Source organism: Macaca mulatta, chromosome 8 (genome assembly GCF_049350105.2).
Source record: "Macaca mulatta isolate MMU2019108-1 chromosome 8, T2T-MMU8v2.0, whole genome shotgun sequence".
In the NCBI taxonomy this organism is placed as follows: Eukaryota; Metazoa; Chordata; class Mammalia; order Primates; family Cercopithecidae; genus Macaca; species Macaca mulatta.
This window is the reverse complement of record NC_133413.1, coordinates 21,057,501-21,079,550: the sequence shown is the minus strand read 5'-3', so window position 1 is coordinate 21,079,550 and position 22,050 is coordinate 21,057,501. Positions and strand designations below refer to the sequence as shown.

General features: G+C 43.0%; 1 protein-coding gene across 2 annotated transcripts in view; it reads left to right on the top strand.

Moving 5' to 3' along the window:
* Window positions 1-22,050, top strand: part of CSGALNACT1 (chondroitin sulfate N-acetylgalactosaminyltransferase 1) — a 103,136-nt gene that overhangs the window by 71,740 nt on the left and 9,346 nt on the right. For both annotated transcript variants that reach the window (XR_013396825.1, NM_001261473.1), the window contains 2 exon segments: window positions 13,356-13,534; window positions 15,138-15,232. Coding sequence is in view for 1 of the 2 variants with exons in the window: in NM_001261473.1 (NP_001248402.1) it covers window positions 13,356-13,534; window positions 15,138-15,232 (274 nt within the window). In the remaining variant the exon portion in view is untranslated.

Below are 22,050 nucleotides of genomic sequence, written 5' to 3'. Positions count from 1 at the left end.
ATGGGGTTAGAGATCCTTTAAAGCAGGGCTGTCCAATGTTTTGACTTCTCTGGGCCACATTGAAAGAATTGTGTTGGGCCACACGTAAAATATACTAAAACTAATGATACCTGAAGAGCTAAAAATAAAATATAATGTTTAAGGAAAGTTTATGAAGTTGTGTTGGGCTGCATTCAAAGCCGTCCTGGGCCACATGGGTTGGACAAGCTTGCTTTAAAGCATCACAACTGGAGAGTTGTCATTATTTGAACTGTCTGGAGGTTCCTTGGAAGACACCACTCACAAGATTGTCTTTTTGTGACCTGACTCAGAGCTCTTCCAATGCAGAAAGTATTTTCTTCGGGGAGAGCATTTGTCTAAAGCAATTATAGGAAGTGTTTAACTTTGTGGCTGCCTGAGACAGTAGTTAAGAGCTGGGGCAAACAATAGACTAATCAAAAAGCTTAAAAGGAAAGTCTGGGAGATTAGATATTCATAGGGCCTTTGGAAAGCTCCAGCACATTCCCAAAAACCTAAGGACCATGTATATCTCTAGGGCTATGCTCCTACTTAAAACCCAAGTATGTCCTAAGCTTCCACTTGTGGCTGACCTTCAGTCTCTGTGGAAGCAAGAAGTAAAGGATAAATAAGTCACTGACTGCCTGGCTGAGTGTTGAAGGTGTATCCCAATAAGCAAACAGAATACCTCAGCAAAATCAGAGAGACTTACTGGTTCCAGCCATTTAAGGAAATTGTTGTCCACTCATTAGCTGACCATTAAGTGGTCACACAACAAAGAACTGAGACTTTATAGAATTAATTCAAAAAAGTCACTAAACGAACAACAACAAACCTGGGGGAAGGAGGAGATTCTAATTTCTAGGCTTGCCATAATACATTTTTTAAAATGTTCAATTGTTAGCAAAAATTATGAGGCATGTGAAGAAACTAAGGCTCATGCACAAGAAGTAAAACATCGGTCTTTAGAACTTGTCCTTGTGGAAGCTCAGATGTTTGACTTAATAGACAAAAATTTTTAATCAGTTGTATTAAGTATGTTCACAAAAGTAAAAGAAATCACATTTAAAGAACCGAAGTATATGAAAAACATGTTATACTAAGTAGAGGATATCAACAAGGAAGTAGAAACTATTTAAAAGAACCAAATAGAAATCCTAGTGTTGAAAAATACAATAACAAAAATGAAAAATTAATAAGGAAGAGGAGGCTTAACAGCAGGTTTGAAGAAGCAGAAGAAATAATTGGCAAACTTCAAGATAAGCCAACTGCAATGACTCAGTCTCCGAAGAAACAGAAAAAGGAATGAAGAAAATGAAGAAACCTGAGATTCATGGGATACTATCAAGCATATAAACATATGAATAACGGGAGTCAAGAATGGGATAGAGAAGGGGGCATAAAAATATTTGAAGAAATAATGGCCAAAAATTTCTCAAATTTGATGGAAAACATTAATCTACATATTTAATAATCTTAACTCCAAATAGAATAAATTCAAATAAATCCACATTAAACTTATAATCACATTTTTGAAATTCAAAGACAGAGAAAGAGAAGCAACTCATCCAATACAATGGATCCTTGATAAGATTAGTAGCTGAATTCTCATCAGAAACAATGGAGGCCAGAAAGTGGGATGACATATTCAACATGAGAAAAATACTTCAACTAATAATTCTGTTATCAGCAAAACTATTCCATACAAATGAAGGCAAAATTAGGACATTCCCAGATAAACAAATGAAGAGACTAAATCACTAATAAACATGCCGTGTATGAAATACTAAGAGGAGTCCTTGGGGCGGACATGAAAGAACACTAGACAAATCCACTTGAAGACATTAAGATTGCCATTGAAGTAACTATATAGGCAAATATAAAAGACAGTATAAATGTGTTTTTGTTTGTGACTCTTTTTTTGTGCTGATTTAAAAGACAGCTGCATACAAAAAAATTATAAATCTGTGTTGATGGGCACACAGTGCACAAAGATGTAATATTAATACAATAACAGCACAAGAATGGAGAGGGAACAAAGGAATAGAAAATCTGACTGGACTTGTAACAAGCAAATGGATTGATTTAATTTAAAAAAAAAAACTCTCCACAGAGAAAAGCCCAGGCTTCACTGCTGATTTCTACCAAGTGTCTAAAGAATTAGCACTAGTGTGTCAAAAACTCTTTCAAAAAAAATTAGAAGAGGAGAGAACACTTTCCAACGTATTTTTTGAGGCCAGCATTACCCTTATAACCTAACTAGACAAAGACAGAACAAGGAAAGAAAACTATAGACCAGTATCCCTATGAATATAAATGCAAAACCCTCAACGAAACACTAGCAAACTGAATCCAACAACATAAAAAAAATTATATGCTATTACTGTGATTTTTTCTCAAGAATGCAAGGTTGGCTCAATATACAAAAATCAATGAAATATGCCATATTAATAGACTCAAGGGCAAAAATCACATGACCATCTCAATATGCATAGGAAAAGCATTTGTTAAAAATCTAACATCCTTTTATGATAAAAATCCTCAAACTAGGACTAGAAGAGAAACTTTAACCTGATAAAGGACACATACAAAAAAAACCATCTATGAAAAACATCATACTTAATGGTGAAATACTGAATGTTCTCCCCATAAGATCAAGAACAAGACAAAGGTGTCTGCTTTCACTACTATTCAATATTGTACTGGGTGTTCTAGCCAGGACAGTTGGATAAGAAAAAGAAATAACAGTCATCCACATTGGAAAGGAAAAAGTAAATGCTATTCACAGATGATATAATCTTCTATATAGAAAATTACAAGGCATCCACAAAACTATTAGAGCTAATAACAAATTCAGTAAAGTTGTGAGGTACAATATCAATATACAAAGGTTAATTTTATTTCTACACATGAGTGATAAGCAATCTGAAAATGAAATTAAGAAAACAATTTTCATAGTAATATAAAAAAGGTTTAAAAACATAGAAATGAACGTAACCAAAAAGTGCAAGAATTTTATGCTGAAAACTACAACACAACTTTGAAAGGAATTAAAGAAGGCCTAAATAAATGGAAAGATATCTCATGTTCATTAATATTCTTCAGATGACAGTACTCATTCAATTGATCTGTAGTTTCAGTACAATCCCTATTAAAATCCAAGATGACTTTCTTTGTAGAAATGGACAAGCTGATTCTAAAATTCACATGGAAATGCAAGGGCCCAAGATAACCAGAACAATCTTAAGAGAACAAAATTGGAGGACTCATACTCTCAATTTCAAAACTTACTATAAAATTACAGTATTAAGACTTTGCTACTGATATAAAAATATACATATAGATCAATGGATGGAAAGCAGAGTTCAGAAATAAACCTATACATTTATGGTCATTTGATTTTTAACAAGGGTGCCAGACCATCATATGGGGGAAAGAATCATCTTTTTAAGAATGGTTTTGGGGTTACTGGATATTTATGTGCAGAGAATGAAAGTTGCTTTCTGTATTTGATAGGTATACATCCACCATATATACAAAACTTGAGGTCAAAATGGATCAAAGACTTAAATAATTATCAAAGTTCTAGGAGAAAACATAGGTGTAAGTCTTCATGACCTTGAATTAGGCAGTGATTTCTTAGATGTGACTTTTAAACCCTAGTAACTAGAGAATAAGCAGATAAATTGAACTTTATCAAAATTAAAAACTTTTATGCTACCATAAAAGTGAAAAGACAGCTTATATAATGGGATAAAATATTTACAAATTGTAATCTCATAAGGGTCTATATTCAATAACTAGAGAGAGAATTTAACAGTAAAAAGACAAATAACCCAATTTAAAAATGAACAAAAGACTTGGATGTACATTTCTCCAAAGATGATACACAAGTGGCCAATAAGCATAGGACAAGATGGTCAACATCATTAGTCACTAGAAAAACGCAAATCAAACCTACAATGCAAACCACACCCACCGGGATGGCTGTAATCCACAAGTCAATCACAAGTGTCTCTGAGGAGGCAGAGAAATTGGAACTCTTGTCTATTGCTTTTGCAAATGAAAAATGGGATAGCCACTGTGGAAAACAGTGTGGCAGTTCCTTACATGGTTAATCATAGTATTATTATCTGACCCAGCAGTTCTAGTCCCAGCTATATACCCAAAAGAACAGAAAATAAGTATTGAAACAAATAACTGTACATGAATGTTCCTAGCTGCATTATTCACAATATCCAAAAGGTAGAAACAACTCAAATATCCACCAGCTGATGATTGAAAAGCAAAATATGACATAGTCATACAATGGAATATTATTCAGGCATAAAGAGAGTGAAGTACTAATGTATGCTACAATGGGATGAACCTTAAAAACATTATGATAAATGAAACTAGCCAGGTATAAAAGGTCAGTAATGGCCAGATGCAGTGGCTCATGCCTGTAATCCCAGCCCTTTGGGAGGCCGAGGCAGGCAGATCACCTGAGGTCAAGAGTTTGAGACCAGCCTGGCCAACATGGTGAAACCCCGTATCTACTGAAAATATAAAAATTAGCTGGGTGTGGTGGCTCACACCTGTAATCCCAGGTACTTGGGAGGCTGAGGCAGGAGAATCGCTTGAAACCGGGAGGTGGAGGTTGCAGTGAGCCAAGATTGCACCACTGTACTCCAGCCTGGGTGACAGAGTGAGACTTTGTCTCAAAAGAAAAACAACAACAAAAAAAGTTGATAATGTATAATCCCATTTATAAGAAATATTCTTTATACATAAATTCATGAAGACAGAAGGTAGATTAACAGTTGCCAGGGGCTGGGGATATGAGGGGATTGGAAGTGACTGTTTCATGGGGATAGGATTTCCTTTTGGGGTGATGAAAACGTTTTGTAACTAGAAAGAGGTGATGGTTTACAGCATTGTGAATGTACTAAATGACACTGATTTATACACTTTAATATTTTATGTTGTGTGAATTTTAACTCAATAAAAAGTATACATATAAATACACATGCATGCATACACACACACACACACACACACATACACACACATCATGTCTTAAATTAGAAGGGTGTTTTGTCCTAATCAATGTCTCACACGCCTTGTGACCTCTGCAGAGCCAGGCATACTTTTCCTCTGTGGAACGAAATTGAACATGCTGCTGTATATTAGTTTATTTAAGACATAAAAGAAGCATTGTACTTAATGATGTAAAAGCGCAGTATCCACTATTTACCAGTCCCTATGTAGGGCAGCTTGCTCCAGGCTTTTTGAGGAAAGTCTCTGATATGGTTTGGTTGTGTCCCCACCCAAGTCTCATCTTGAATTGTAGCTCCCATAATTCCCACGTGTTGTAGGAGGTACCTGGTGAGAGAGAATTTAATCATGGGGGCATTTTCCCCCACACTGTTCTCATGGTGGTGAATAAGTCTCATGAGATCTGATGGTTTTACAAGGGGAAACCTCTTTTGCTTGGTTCTCATTCCTTCTCATCTGCTGCCATGTAAGACATGACTTTGCTCCTCCTTTGCCTTCCACCATGATTGTGAGGCTTCCCCAGCCACATGGAACTGTGAGGCAGTTAACTTCTTTCCTTTAGAAATTACCCAGTCTTGGATATGTCTTTATTATCAGTGTGAAAACAGTCTAATACAGACTCCGATGCTAGTGTACGTTTGGGTGTTGTGTGGGAAACAAAGGGATGCATGCCTCAGGGTGCAGGGCAAGACAGGAGCTAGGAATTATCCATCCAGACTTTACAGAGCAAGGAGAAACGGCACATGCAATGAGCTAAGTCTGAGGATGGAGGCCACCTGCAGGGGATCCACAGGAGAAGGAGCAAGGATTGTGCCCTCATAAGGTAGCAGCCTCGAGCCTCTACCCAGGTTCTCTATGTGTGTTGTCCTACACCTACGATGAGACTGCTTTCCTCACCTGGGGCACAGGGGGATTCACTGATTAGGGAGGAGGCTTCCCTTCTACACTTGCCTTGTGCGCAGTCACTCACACTTCCCTGTGGCAAAGGTGCAAGAGGACTTAATATAGTGTTCAGATTGCCACCCCCGAATTTTCTTTTCTTTCTTTTTTTTTGAGATAGAGTCTTGCTGTGTCGCCCAGGCTGGAGTGCAGTGGCACAATCTCAGCTCACTGCAAGCTTCGCCCCCTGGGTTCACGCCATTCTCCTGCCTCACCCTCCCAAGTAGCTAGGACTACAGGCGCCCACCACCACATCCGGCTAATTTTTTGTATTTTTAGTAGAAATGGGGTTTCACCATGTTAGCCAGGATGGCCTCGATCTCCTGACCTCATGATCTACCCGCCTCGGCCTCCCAAAGTGCTGGGATTACAGGCGTCAGCCACTGTGCCCGGCTGCCACCCCCTATTTTTCTAAGGAAACTCCATGCTGGAGGCCTCATGTCAGATGTTTAAATCTCACCATTTTTCTGTGCATCAGAAAATTTGTTTGGTACCTGCTAAAGCTGGCTTTGATTTCTCGATTTAAAACACAAGCAAACAAAACAAAATTATATGCATTCAGTGAGAAAGAAAAGACAATCTGAGGATGTAGCCTGGAAGATGGTGAATACTCATCAGCTGATGCCTGCATTGTGACCATTCTGAGACTCAGAGACATTCATTTGCTCTTCTTAATGAACTGTGCCTCATGCTGACATGAAGTTTTAGAACCAAAGGAAAGGCAAAAATGAAGTTCCTAAAGAAACTTGCTAAAACAGGCTTAAAGAAGCTCAGAATCTAGGCAATTCTAAATCAATCATTTAAAGTGCCTACTGTGAAAAATTGGATAACATGTTCAGCTCTAAATTCTTCACTGTATTCCAATATCTTCAAGAAGTAGAATTCATAAGTGATTTCAGTATTTAGAGCTGTGAGATTTAAAATCATACATTGGATATAATACTAGTTTTCTATGTAAATTTTTAAAGATTTTTTTAAATGAAGGGCTATTGTGAGAAGCGTTACTTTAAGCGACTATCCTTGCAGTTGTGAGGAAAAGTCTATATTAGAGTAAATCATACTAGACAGGAAGATCTATCGTTTTTAATCCAGCAACTCTGGGAAATGCAAGTCAATTAGGGAAATTAAATCTCCGGTACAAACAGTAGCTTTCTCAGGTCATTATAACCTCTATTAAAATGAGTTTGTGTAACTTAGAGGAGTCTCCATGCACCAGATTTATTATACAAAAACAGGAATTGAGTGGGAAATGGAAGAGTTTTGTCAGTTGATAATACAATTCAAGAAAAGAAGAAATAATTATGAGCAAATTATGTGATCTTAGAGGAGCTGCACGTTCAGTTTCATAACAGGAAATCATGTAATATAAAAGGTAGTGCCCCCATCCTACCATGTTGAATGCACATTTCTTTGCCATTACTGTAGGGCAACACTAAACATTATATTTCTTTGTATGAGTAACTTCAGTAGTTTGAACCATATTGCATTGTCTTTTTCTCATGTCTTTTCTGTTATTTACATATTTTTCATCTTCTTAAAAGCTTGGATTTGTGCCTGTCCTTCAGAATCCATTGGTCACAGCCTCTTTCTGATGTTGGAGGTGGGTATATACACAACGGAGGGGTTTCTCTGGTGCCCATCTGAGTGGGCTGAGCTTTCTTTGACAGGGAGGCATCTCCATGCAGCACCCCCCTTCAGATCTTCAGGACAAATCTGAAACGTGCCTGTGTTTTCCATTTATTCAGCTCTTGATTCGTGCAGTGTATGTTGGTCACCCTGTGTGTGCTGTTTATTGCACGGTGCTGGATAATCTCCGAAGGCAGGAAAAAAGTAAGGCAATTGCTGTCCTTGAAGGGTGTGGAGTCTGCTAGAGCAGCTCATACAGACCTGTGCAAGCAAAGGCACTTGAAGGCACCAGGACACAGGGACAAAGGCAGGACTGAGTCAAATGTTGGGAGCTCAGAGTGTGCACTACGAGTTTGTGGCGAGGCACAGGAGGGGCGGTGATGCTCGACATGGGCCTTAACGACAGTGATGTTCGCAGGAGTAGATGCAGAACACGCGTTTGGGGAAGAGAACAGTGAGAAGATAGGAGGCCCCAGCCATGCCCATACCTTGGTGAGTTGTCTGTTCTATAAACCAAAAAGGGACTGAGGGAAGGCTCAGTCTATCCGAGTGTTATTTAGCCAAGGTTGAGGATGCGCCTAGGAAAATCACAAGCCACAGGAGCATCTGCAACCTCTGCATTTTTCCAAAGAGGGTTTTGTCCACTTGGGTATTTAAAGGGGAAAGAACTATGAGGAGGAGGAACAAATGGATGGAGAGCAGGCAGTGAGGTTGATGCTTCCACTCTTGTGAGGCTCTGATTAGCCTCAGTACTTCTCTGTTTTACATGTGAAAAGGGGGAACAGAGGAACAAATGGATTCTGCATTGCCTCATGCTCAGTAAATCTACAAAATGAACACACGTGAAAGGACGGAGTCAAGAAAATGAGACTGTGACACGGGGTTATGAAGTTACAGCTTCTGTCAGTGAACAGCAGGAAAATAGTTTTTGTGTTTCTTTGTGTTTTTGAGATGGAATGTGGCTCTTTTGCCCAGGTTAGGGTGAAATGGCATGATCTCAGCTCACAGCAACCTCCATTTCCCAGATTCAAGCAATTATCCTGCCTCAGCCTCCCGAGTGGTGGGGATTACAGGTGCCTACCACCACGCCTGGCTAATTTTGTATTTCTGATAGAGATGGGGTTTCACCATGTTGGTCAGGCTGGTCTCGAACTCCTGATCTCAAGTGATCTGCCCGTCTCGGCCTCCTAAAGTGCTAGAATTACAAGCATGAGCCACTGCGCCTGGCTAGGAGAACAGTCTTGGTGACTCAGTTCTCAAGCTTAATTTTCACTTTTTCATGGTGAGTTTGGGGTCCTGAGATGATATTTTTGTTTCACAATCGTAACCATCTACTCCCGGCTGGTCACTTGAGGGGGAAGCAGGAGAGAGGATAAAGTAGCATGCCTGCCTGGGAACCACTGTAGTCTGCATTTGGGGGCTGTAGCCTCATGGCCATGGTGTGGACCTTCCCCAGCCACACCATCACACTACATAGGGCACATCAGTGATTAGAGTTGAAATGTTCCATTGTGTTTGAATGGCTCTGCTGCCTTTTAATGCACTGTTAAGCAAGGGGCACTCTAGTCTAGTAATGGAGTCCCTGCCCAATGAGCACTGTTTCAAAATGAGGATATGGTGCATTGATAAGGGGCTGACTACTTGTAGAACCCAATTCCTCTTCATCTTGTCATATCCTGTTTTGGAGCCCACATGGCCGGTACTGATAAGTTTCAGATGAGGAGGCTGCCCCACTTCTAGACCCAGGAGGTTTGGCAAAGACAGGAAGTTGTCTTGATTGTTTTCATAGTTTTTCCAGCTCAGTCCTCTTTCTTGGCAGAGGGCGCTTGGTGATTATCAGAGGCTCTTCCTGATGGCAAGAGAGGACATGGAGGGGTTCTTTCAGATCACTGGCTTATTGGAAAAAAGCCTTGGGTTGAGGAATCCGGAAGGAAAGTGGTACCATGATTCATCATCAGACGGACCCCTAGCTGAGCATAATGACCTGGCAGCCACCCTGGGAAGCACGGATGGATGACAGAGTTAGCGCTCTGGGCCCTCTCCAGTGTCTGTGACTGCCTGATGGTGCTTCCCAAGCCAGCAGTGACTCTGTCCCCGCCCTGCCTTCTGTGCACACTCATGTTCAGCTCTCTCATCAGAGCCTGGTAAGTGGTCAGGGCTTCAGAGCAGCTCTAACATGGACCCATACTGCTAGGCCAGCAATGTTGCCTTCTGGCCAGTGTTGATCAGGGTGGATGAAATACCCAAGCAAAGCTAGATCAGGGCAGATCTCCCTGCGTGGGGCAGGGAGAACAGGCGAGCAGAGGTGTCTGGTGCTGTGTGTGTGTGTGTGCCGGCCCCTGTATGGTCCACATGGAAACAGTGCGTGGACAGAGCTGGGTACCACTTCCCAGGGCTTTCTGTGCAGCCTGTGGACACACAAAGTGAATTTGAAATGCATATTCAGATTGGGTATCGCCATGGATATAACATGCATTGTCTTACCCTTGTAGGAAGGTTGCACGAAGAGAAAGGAAACAAATTGCCTTTTGCATTAGGCTATATAAAGCATTCCCCAGCATCCATTTGCCTGAATTTTCTTTCTCTAGAAGCAACACATCATGGAAGCATAGGGATTTATGTTTTAAGACTTACAAAAAAAAGTTCTTCCAAATGAAGGTCATGTCAAACACTAGGTACCATGAGTTCTTCCCACCCCTTTTCCCATGACTTTGACAGGAAGCCCATCCTGTACCCAGTCTTCTGTTGCAGCAGAGGAGGGAACAGCATTTATTAGCAACAGCTCAAGCCAGGGTTAGGGGATTCATGCACAGAATAAACTAGATTAACGTGCATTGTGTAAGCATGCACACCACCTAATTACCACTCTCTCCTCTAAATTTGTAGCACTATCTCTACCGTTCACTCGGCAATTAATCAGTCACCCGTAGACTCATCATTTCTTTGATGCTGTTACCTCAGTTTCTAACGCTCTCTTGTATTATTTAATTGCTCAACATGATTTAACTTTTGTAAATACTTGACCGATCTATACAAATGGACTGTAACCTGTTCAAGGGGGAGATTCTTGATGTCGCAGCTCATTTAATGCAGCCTATTAAGAACCTATATTCTTCTTCCCTTGGCAAAAGCACTTGCTATTGTTCAGGTATTTTTATAGTTGAACTCCCATATAGTAGATCCTGGAAACCCTCATGGAGAAGGTACCTGAATTATGAGTCAGGTACAACCTGAGTGAGGAAGGACTTGCTCATACATTGTGTTTGTACTCTGAAAGTTAGAAGATATCTCTGTATAATGGGGAGGAGGAGGTCCCAAAGATGAAAACCTGGAAACAACGAAGAAGGAGACTGACTACTGGCTGTATATATTAAATACACAGAAAATTAAAGCAAGGTGGACTCCAGGATGAGATGCCTTTAGATGAACAGGTAAAAATCCAGGCATCTCCCATGGGTAAAACTTTCCTGGAAACTGACCAAACCAGGAAGGGAGAAATGGGTTGTCCTGACTTACAGGACCTGGGGCTGCAGACACCTCTAAGACACATGAAGGTGCTTGCAGTGACCTCACACCATCTGAATGTCTTTGGAGACGGGAGGATAGCGCTGTCCTTGACTAGTGCCATACCTAATACTGAAAAGGTTTTGGAGCATAACTTCAATGCAACACATGGAAAATGTGCACTGGGGGCACCCACCCAGATAAAAGACTCAAGATAAAGTTCTGAAAGAGGAGAATCGCTGCAAATGTGGAGTGGTGCTGAAGTGAATGCGGGATCATAGGAAAAGACAGTCTTGGCCAGGTGTGGTGTCTCATGCCTGTAATCCTAGCACTTGGGGAGGCTGAGGCAAGAGGACTGCATGAAGCCAAGAGTTGGGCAACAAAATGAGACTCTGTCTCTATAAAAAAAAATTTAAGAATTAGCTGGGCATGGTGGCCTGCACCTGTAGTCCCAGCTACTTGGGAGGCTGAGAGAGGAGGATTGCTTGAGCCCAGGAGTTTGAGGCTATAGTGAGCTATGATCATGCCACTGCACTCCAGCCTGGGTGACAGAGCAAGTTCCTGTCTCTAAAACAAAAAGTGTATTACATACAAGTATATATAATGTACATATGCAAAGTAAATTGTTTTAACCAAAGAAGAATAGCATCTTAGCCTGTAATAGGGTATTTGAGCTCTATAACCACTGGATTTTGTACCTGGAAACAGAGACGAAAGGGGTAGAGTGACTTGTCTCAAATCCATCAGAGACACAGCTAGGTTTAGAATCATTCGTACATTCATGCAGTCATTCTAAAACATCTGTTGAACACCTAGGAGGGACCCAGGCATGGTTTTAGCCCTGGATCCAGGTTTCCAGACTCCTAGACCAGTGCTCTACCCATCATAAGGCCTCCTACCTTGATCTAAATCTGAAAGGCATGTTTGGCATCAAACTCCAACATGGGCCCACTGATCCCTAAGATAAAAAACCAAGCTCACTCCAAGATCCAAAAGAAGAAGGTGAGTCAAGGAGGGAGTGGCAGAACCAGTTTTACTGATTCAATTCCAGATACAAACACAACTTAGCATTTTAAAAGTTTATGACTCTATATTTGTGTGGCCTTTACCCAAGATAGGTACTTGAAATGCAAACTTTACAAATTAGAAATGAGTTTCTGTACCTTTTGGAAAGAAAGAGTAGAGAGAAGTTGGGGCATGGGGATAGGCCAGGTAGCTGGCACGACGGGGAGTATGAGAGGAGAGGAAGCCATTAGGAAAAGAAGGATATTGTTGACACAAAAAGGGATTTGCTAGGCTGAAAGAGGACTGAAGGTGGTTCTCTAGTATTTTCTGGTAGAAGACAACACCTGTCCCACTGGGCATGGAATGAATTCGTGGAATGTTAGCTCAAGACGTGCCCCGTTTCAGAAGGTTCTGCTGTCCCTGGGAAAGAACGAATGCAAGAAACATCCTAGCTTCATGGCCTGGGGCCTGGTAATCCTTGCCCATGCTAATCACAGCAATAGCTGAAGCATACAGAGTGCTGTATCCTCTTGGCACTGTTTATCTCACTAATAACCCTGTGGGATAGTGAGGGAAGATATTACTACACCTATTTGGCAGATGAGGCAACTGAGGTTCAGGAAGATTCATGGGCTGGCCTAGATCACAGAGCTGCCTACAGGAGAGCCAGGCCTGAGACTGTCCTCTTCTACTAACTGCAAGTTGGTCATTTTTCCTGCCATGCTGTGCTGCTTTACCTGAGGATGGGGAAGGAGTCCAGGTTTAAATCTCTTTGGGGGAAAGAGTCACATCAAGAACATGTTGCCTGGCTCCTGGATTTGAATGCAGATGAAAAGATGCTAAGTGGGGCCACTGCAATGTGATCTTATTTCCTTGGCTCAGTGGCTTCATTCGGTTGGCTCAGGATGCACAAAGATTTTCCTGGATTGTGTTTCTAGTCTTCCCTGGTTCAAGTTTTCTCCATGACAAAGAATAGTCATTAGTGATGACAGTGCTGTTTTCAGTATGGGGAAGCTGCCAGAGAAACAAGAAATTGGTGTTAAAACTCCACTCGGTGTTCTTGGTACCTTGATCCCAGTGAGTATCCAGTGAGTCTGGGCCGTTCACTAACTGCTTGGGGAGTCCCAGTGCCCTCAGGTTACAAAAGAAATGGGTCAAGAGGTGGATGGGCCCTGATCACATATTTTCTCTGGGGATGCTGCCAACATGTGGGCATGTGAGTGATAGTACCTGGTCTTGCCTTTCAGAGCTGCCAACTTCAGGAACTTTACCTTCATCCAGCTGAATGGAGAATTCTCTCGGGGAAAGGGACTTGATGTTGGAGCCCGCTTCTGGAAGGGAAGCAACGTCCTTCTCTTTTTCTGTGATGTTGACATCTACTTCACGTCTGAATTCCTCAATACGTGTAGGCTGAATACACAGCCAGGTATGGATCCTCTCTCTGTCACACTCAGGTGGCACCCAGCCCTCTCGGGCCCATGTGTCGTCACTTCGTGGGTCAGTCACTCTGATGTCCTGCTTCTGAATTAGTCTGTTCTACCCCAATAGCAAAGAAAAGGAAAACCATCTGTATCGGTCCGTTCTCACGCTGCTAATAAAGACACACCCAAGACTCGGTAATTCATAAAGGAAAGAGGTTTAATGGACTCATAGTTCTACATGGCTGGGGAGTTCTCACAATCATGGCGGAAGGTGAAGAAGGAGCAAAGGGAAGTCTGTCATGGCGGCAGGCAAGAGAGCGTGTGCTGGGGAACTCCCATGTATAAAACCATCAAATCTCTTGAGACTTATTTACTATCATGAGAATAGCATGGGAAAATCCACCCCCATCATTCAGTTACCTCCCACCAGGTCCCTCCCAGGACATCTGGGGATTATGGGAGCCACAATTCAAGATGAGATTTGGGTGGGGACGCAGCCAAACCATGTCACCATCTGGTTTGAGTTCTCCTCTGAGGCCACATCATAGGACTGTCAGCCACCGTAATTCTGGGACTGTTCCCAAGTTAATGTCCATAACCCCTCTTCCATCTGCAACTGGGAGGTCAGCTTTCATGAACGTTTCCAGGAGAAAGTGAGGTGGGGAGGACATGGACCTGGAAAACTGCCCAACCCTAAAGGGAAAGGAGTACCTGAGGGCGGTTACCTAGGGTGGAAGAGCTATTCGCACAAAGAACCCACAGTACTAACAACTTTCACAGACTCCACTCATAGGCAAGGCTGCTACTGAGCTGATGAACACTGGCATGGCCATGCAAGTTGCTAAAATACAGAACTACTTCTGTGTAAATTGATAAAGAGCTACCACCCTGGACACTCTAACTCTAGTCCAACTGCCCAAAGTCACCCTGACCCAAAGTCAGCCGTTTAAGATGACCCCATGAGCCTGCAAGTAAAGGCTTAATGTTTGGTGGGGTGGGGGGCACCGGGACTCTCTTTCACACCCCCTCCCAAGGCATGATGCCCAGTGCCTGGTCATGGACTGTCAGTATTTCAAATATCATTCCTGTGCTGGGAGATCGGACATATTTGCAGATCTGACTGTCTGGTCTGCTTGGTGCTGCACTTCTAAAACCCATGTTAGAGCTGAGTGAAGGGAAAAGGAAAAGTGGGTGCAGGCCAGGCGCAGTGGCTCATGCATGTAATCCCAGCACTTTGGGAGACCGAGTCGGGTGGATCATTTGAGATCAGGAATTTGAGACCAGCCTGACCAACATGGTGAAACCCCATCTCTACTAAAATAAAAAAAAATTAGCCAGGTGTGGTGGTGGGTGCCTGTAATCTCAGCTACTCAAGAGGCTGAGGCAGGAGAATCACTTGAACCCAGGAGGCAGAGGTTGCAGTGAGCCAAGATTGCAGCACTGTATTGTAGCCTGGGTGACAAGAGTGAGACTGCCTCTCTAAAAAAAAAAAAAAAAAAAAAAATGTGGGTGCAAATATCTGGGGGGTTTCCAAGGGCCAAATGTCAAGGAACAAACCTACTACTTGGATCTGTCACTTTAAGTGAATGTTTGTTTTCTGGTTTGCAGGGAAGAAGGTATTTTATCCAGTTCTTTTCAGTCAGTACAATCCTGGCATAATATACGGCCACCATGATGCAGTCCCTCCCTTAGAACAGCAGCTGGTGAGTAATTACCCTGCAGATACCTCTGTGTGGCTCTGTTTAGTGTCTGTCATTACCAGGGGCACCTGACCATGAGCAAAGGTGAGTGGAAATCTGTGCAATGATTCCCTTAGTAATTTTTAAGTTTGGCAGATGTGCTGGCCTCTGCTCCTGGCGCCTCGTTGATTAAAAGTGCTTGCAATATTTAAAGCGGAAAATAAGTGGAAGCGGTACTTTACAGAAAGGTAATTTCACACCTTCATAGTTTCCATCAATGGTTTTTGGAAACTAGTATTGTTGCATTATGGATGCAGTACAGTTTCTCTTGATTTTTGCAGAATCCTACAGGGTAACAAAGGTGAGATTTATGTTCCCATTTGACAGAAATCAGAAAGGGGTGGCTCACCCCAGAGAGGGTCAGAGCAATTCCCTGGACCTTGCAGGCAAATAAGGTCTTTGTGAATTTGAAGTGGAAATTCCCGGTGCCCTTCCCGTTGGTGCCACCGTTCCCACACATCACGGTGCCTGGGTGGACGTTGGCATTAAAAGTATCACTGGCAAGGTGGCTCTCAAAGGAATATTGGAAGGACTTCTCCGCTAAGATCCTGGCTGCACAGGTGATGGATAGTGGATGCACAAGGCCCCCAAGGGTCCCTGTAGGCTGAGATGTCTCTGTAATCACAGGCAGTTAGTCCACTTTGCAGAGAAGCAGTGCAGGCAGCAGGAGGAAAGGCAAGCCGGAAGAGGATCTCTGTGTTGTGTGGGCATGGCCCCCATGGATGGAATTTCCCGGTGCTGTTGGCAGCATTGGCAGAGAGGGAAATGACGCTTCTCCCACTTCAGGCTGGGCTGTGATCTTTTCCTGCAGGGAGATGAGCCAGGTTTGTCTGAAGCTGTGTTCTAGCTCAGGCGGTATCTCATGGTGGCCTTCCCATCTGAGGGACGTCTGTTATTCCTTGCTGTGGGCAGCTCTGCCTCTTGCTAAGGCAAATCCATGCTTCTTCCCATTGAGGACCCCTTAGGATGAAGGAAGGATATCTGCTGTGGGAACCTGAAGACGCGATGGCACCAGGCCTCTGATGCTTCCGTGCAATAGGAGGGTAAACTGATTTCCATCCAAAATGCATGTTCTGTGAAATTCTTTGAGGATTGACTTTGTGTGTAAGCTTCCAGAAATAGCAAAACCTGTTCTTCCCAGCCCCATCCTCTGCCTTTCATCCTCTACCCCCCAGTGCCAACCTCTGGCAGCTGATAATATATTTTCCAGAAAGTTTCAACTTTGGGGCCCTCAGATTGGACAACGTTCATGTCTTATATCCTAGCATGGCTTCATTTTGGGCTGCACCAGGTTTACTAATAATACAGTTCCCTTTTCCCCTAGTGGAACTGTAGTACCACAGATATACTGTGTATCTGTTTTTGTACTGTGTCTGTATCTGTACTTTATACATAAAAACAGTAAGAGTTTTTCACATCTTAAGAATCAATTTTCAGCCGAGTTTGTTGGCTCGTGCCTTTATTCCCAGCACTTTGGGAGGCCAAGATGGGCAGATCACTTGAGGCCAGGAGTTTGAGACCAGCCTGGCCAATGTGTCAAAATCCATCTCCACTAAAAAATAAAAAATTAGGTGGGCATTGTGGCACACACCTGTAGTCCTAGCTACTAGGCAGGCTGAAAATCGCTTGAGCCTGGGAGGCAGAGGCTGTAGTGAGCTGAGATCGCACCACTGCACTCCATGCTGGGTGAAGGAGTGAGACCCTGTCTCAAAGAAAATAGTCAGTTTTCATCTATAGTCATGTGTTACTTAACAATGGAGACATGTCGTGAGAGATGTATCGTCAATAATTCCATCATTGTTCAGACATCATACAGCGCACTTATGCAAACCTACATAGCATAGCCAACTACACACCTAGGCTGTATGGTACAGGCTATTGCTCCTAGGTTACAAACCTGTACAGCATGTGACTGTCCTGAATACTACAGGCAATTGAAGCACAGTGATATTCTGTATCTAAACGTAGAAAAGGCACAGGAAAAATATGGTGTAAAAGATTTTAAAAATGGTTGCCATGAATGGAGCTTGTAATACAGGACTAGAATTTGCTCTGGATGAGTCAGTGAGTGGATGGTGATTGAATGTGAAGGCCTGCGACATTACTGTCCACTGCTATGGACTTTATAACCACTGTAGACTTAGGTGACACTATGTTTTAAGTTTTCCTTGGCCGGGTGTGGTGGCTCACACCTGTAGTCCCAGCACTTTGGGAGGCTGAAGCGGGTGAATCACGAGGTCAGGAGTTCGAGACCAGCCTGGCCAACATGGTGAAATCCCGTTTCTACTAAAAATACAAAAATTAGCTGGGCATGGTGGTGTGCACCTGTAATTCCAAATACTCCACAGGCTGAGGCAGGAGAACTGCTTAAACCCGGGAGGCAGAGGTTGCAGTCAGCCAAGATCATGCCACTGCACTCCAGCCTGGGCAACAGAGCAAGACTCTGTCTCAGGAAGAAAAAAAAAAAAAGCAAGTTTTCCTTTCTTTAATAATAAGTTAACCTTGGCTTCCTAGATGATCAGCATCTTACATGCAGCCTGTTGTTGACAGAAATGTCGTTATGCATCACACAAGTTACACTTACAAGAACATGTTTTTAAATCTTTTACACCATATTTTTCTTGTACTTTTTCTATGTTCACGTACACAAATACCATTGTGTTACAATTGCCTATGCTTACAGTCGATGGTTAAGAAGCACATATCATCCTCATTGAGACAGAAACTTCTTGTTTCCTTTCCCAGAGTTCTAAGCTTCTCATTGGATTGGAAGGGAAACAGGATACAGGATTTATTTTCTTTCAGCCAATCAAAGTTAAAATTCCTTTGGTTTTAAGTAATGTGTTGTTTTGCATTTGACATAGAATGTGATTCATATTTCCACTTCAAACTCATAAAGACCTTATTTGCTTGCAAGGAATTGTTTTCGTTTTACAATCCAATGGTTTTTTTCCTTGTTTTATTATTCCTGCAGAGGAGGAGTTGCGAAGGGAATTAGAGGCACAGCACAGTTAGGCAAGTTTCTCACCTCCTCAGAATTAGTGGTCAAAGCAGAAACCACTCAGATTCCCCGTGTCCATTGCCAGAGGCTGTGAATTATCCTGCAGCCTCTGACATTTACTTCCAAATGCAATTTTGACCACAGAGGTCTGATATTTTAGAGTTCAGTATTTATGACTGTTTAGTTTGGTGACACAGCAGTTCTTCTCTTTGAGATGGAGGACTGCCTCTTCCCAAAAGAAGAGTAGGATTATGTTTTTTACTGGACAAACTAGTTCTTGAGCACTCACTGCCTACAGAGGACTGGCCTAGGTGCCAGTGGGGAAGTCAGAAGAAATGAAACACTTTCATGTACTTGGAAGTAATTTGTGAGAGTGTTTCGCTCACTTTCTTCTTTTTATAGAGGTGGACTGGCTTGTTCAGGATTGCACAGCTTGCTAGTGACAGAGCTCAGGGCAAAAATTGGGGTTTCCTTCTATCAGTACAGAGGAAAAAGATTTGCTTAGGATCTACATGAGAACTGATGTATGAAGGAAAAATCTTGACAAAAATTCCAAAGGAGAACATAAAACTGTAGAAATAGAATGGGCCAGGCGTGGTGGATCACGCCTGTAATTCCTACCCTTTGGGAGGCCGAGGCGGGCGGATCACGAGGTCACGAGATCGAGACCATCCTGGCTAACACAGCGAAACCCCATCTCTACTACAAAAAGTTAGCCGGGCGTGGTGGTGGGTGCCTGTAGTCCCAGCTACTCGGGAAGCTGAGGCAGGAGAATGGAGTACATCCGGGAGGTGGAGCTTGCAGTGAACTGAGATCGTGCTACTGCACTCCAGCCTGGGTGACAGAGCAAGTCTCCGTTTAAAAAAAAAAAAAGATACTTTAAGTTGTAGGTACATGTGCTTTCATGTCTGAGTGGTGGCTAGACCAATATGTTCTCTTCATGAAATACATTGTTCCATGCACCTATGGTTCACATACTGTTCAATTTTTTAAAATAATTCATTATAAAAATTGAAAAAAATAAAAAGAAAGAAAGTACTAGAATGGAGATGGATTATGTAGGTGGCGAGAAGGTGTAAAATTAAAAGTAATGGTTGGAGATGGATGAATTAGTAATGACTTTCTACTGAGGGTATGTTTTGACTCAGTCTTGGAAGAGATTCTATCTATATATTAATTACTACATCCTTGATAGCCTTATTGGAATACATCAGTATCAAAGGTGAAGGGAGAACAGAGATATAGAATGCTGCTCTAATGAAAGTTACTTTTGCAAACAAAAGACAATCTTTACTAGCAGCCTTTGAAATACGATCACATTAGTCACTGTATGTTATTCCTTCTCGTGACTGTTGCCACTGTCATTTGATAGTGTTTTGCCTTCAGACAAAAGCAAGAAACCACATTTTTGATTGTGTGTGTGTGTGTGTGTGCGCGTTTCGACTACTGTTTTTTTCCCTGTATCAACCATTAGCAATACATATTAAGTGAAACTATGAGATTTTATACTAATATTTAACTTTTTTAGTTTAAACCATGAGATAAGACTTGCTGGTGCTTTAATGTAGAAATAATTTGCTGAGAAAGGAATAACTATAATTTAAACAAACATTAACTTTAGATGTTTCACATTCCTGGTTCAAGCTTTCCCAGTTCCTGTTTAGGTCACCACAGGAGCCTCCTACCACTCCTATCTTTAGCCTCCTTCCCTTCCCTAGACTCCAGTATTTTGTTCGCCTTCTGCCAGAGATAGGCTTCTGAATCAGATTCATTCAGTTTTTAGAAATCTTTTTTGGCACAGAGCCAGAGATGTGCTGGTAAATATTTAATAACCTGCTCTCTGAAAAGGGGGTTGGGGGGAAAGACCTGATTTATAGCATTTGCCAATTTCCATGGTGTAAATACTCCCACCATGGCTTATTTCGGGCTACCAGCATGACGTCACTGAACACGGGGTTGGGAAGAGATCTGCGCAATCCTTGTGAGCTGGTGCAAGTTTGCTCCAGCTCAGCGCTGCAAGCCCTGAGTCCTTGTTGGGACTCGTTGTCCTCTACAGACCGACTCTTAAATGGACGCAGAGAAAATATCTGTAAACCCCAGAACCTGGCACGTGGTACCAGCTCCACAGTCACTCAACCGGTCCTGTTGCCAGGTGAGCACACCTGCTCAGTCTCCCTGGCTGTCATTGCTCCTCAAGGCCACCTCCTTACCATTTCTAATGCCCATGGCATCCGATGCGCACATCTCGGTCTGCCATGCAGTCTTACCCATCAGTTAAATCTGATGACTTTGTGATACTACTCAGTGTGCGCAAAGTGTGCTGGCTTCTGTCTTTCCCCTCCCTCTGGTCACACCCTCGACCTCTCTACCTCCTTTCGGAAAGTATTGTACCATTGCAGTTCAGTTGAAACCTTTATGTAAATTTCCGAATGAGCATGGCACATCCTGTGCATCCTTGCATTCTGTTTTTATTTATTCAAGAAACATACACCCCCCCGAATACCAAAATTAGTATGAACAGAGGCCATTTATGGAGCCTTTCCAGAATCCAGCCCCTTGCCCACATTATCTCATGTAATACTCAATAGGGGGAAGAGGTGCTGATATTCTCATTTCACAGATGAGGAATTGAGGGCCAGATGCCCGCAGCGGCTAAGTGGCGGGGGTGGGAACATGAGTGCCACGCCATGTGACTGCACCTGGGCTGAGGATGCTGGGCAACAGGGGACACATCCTTTGCCCTCAAAGCGCTTCAGGGGGGCAACAAGGGCATCTAGTTTTAGATGATAGGCGCCTGGAAATGGCAGAACCTGGTTGACTCCTTGTCCAGTATGATTCCCTTAGAAGACACAATGTGTTTTCTATGCAGACCCCTAGAAAAGACTTACAGCAAATTGTGAATAAGTGCAAATACATCTGGGAGGAGATGGCTTTTGAGTCTGTTCTTAAATGAGTCTTTTAAAGCTGTGGCTCTAGGGTACCTTATTTCTCAAGACATGGAACTGTCCCTGGAGTCTTAGAATTGTTCTGAGCGTGGCAGCATTGGCTGAGTGATCTCGGGCAAGTCATTCTGCCTTCATACCAAGAGGCCACAAGAAGAAGGCATGCAGCCCTCCTGGCACCCTCTGCAGCATGATCACTGCGTCCTCAGGGTCCAGATGATAAGGAATGGACAGCCCGGGCAGGGTTGGACAGCTCGCTAGTGGCAGAGCTCAGGGCAAAATCGGGATTTCCTTCTATCAGTACCGAGGACACCAGCCTGGACACCAACATCGCCATAGCTCAGGGAGTCTGCTCCTCCCAGGCCAGAAACCGCTATGTAATTGACATGGCCCGGTGCAAGATGAAAATGTGAGCCCCTGTTCAAAAAGTATTACGAATTTCACGACAGTGACAGCAGGCCTTGGGGCTTTCCATGTATGGGTGCCCTGTGCAACTGCATGGGTTGCTTTCCTGTAAGCCGGCCCTGCTGACGGGCATTGCTGTGAATGCAAGGTAGGCCAGGCACAGCCTCCATGCCGGGGAGACTCTCTGATTGAGAGGAGGCGCTCTGCCTGAGTAGTTGCTATTTATTTTGTTTTAGGGTCCAGATTGCTTCATGGGCAGGTGGCCAAGTTAGCACCATTAAACCAGACAGGCACTGACTGCGGCCCCAGCTCACATGCAGCTGCAGGGCGGCTGCCTTCCCACATCTTTGGGGGGGAGATGCTGATTTGTGCTTTGTTGTTTGGTCCTAATAGAAAATAATCATCCCTGTCACGTGAATCACCCACAGAGCTGT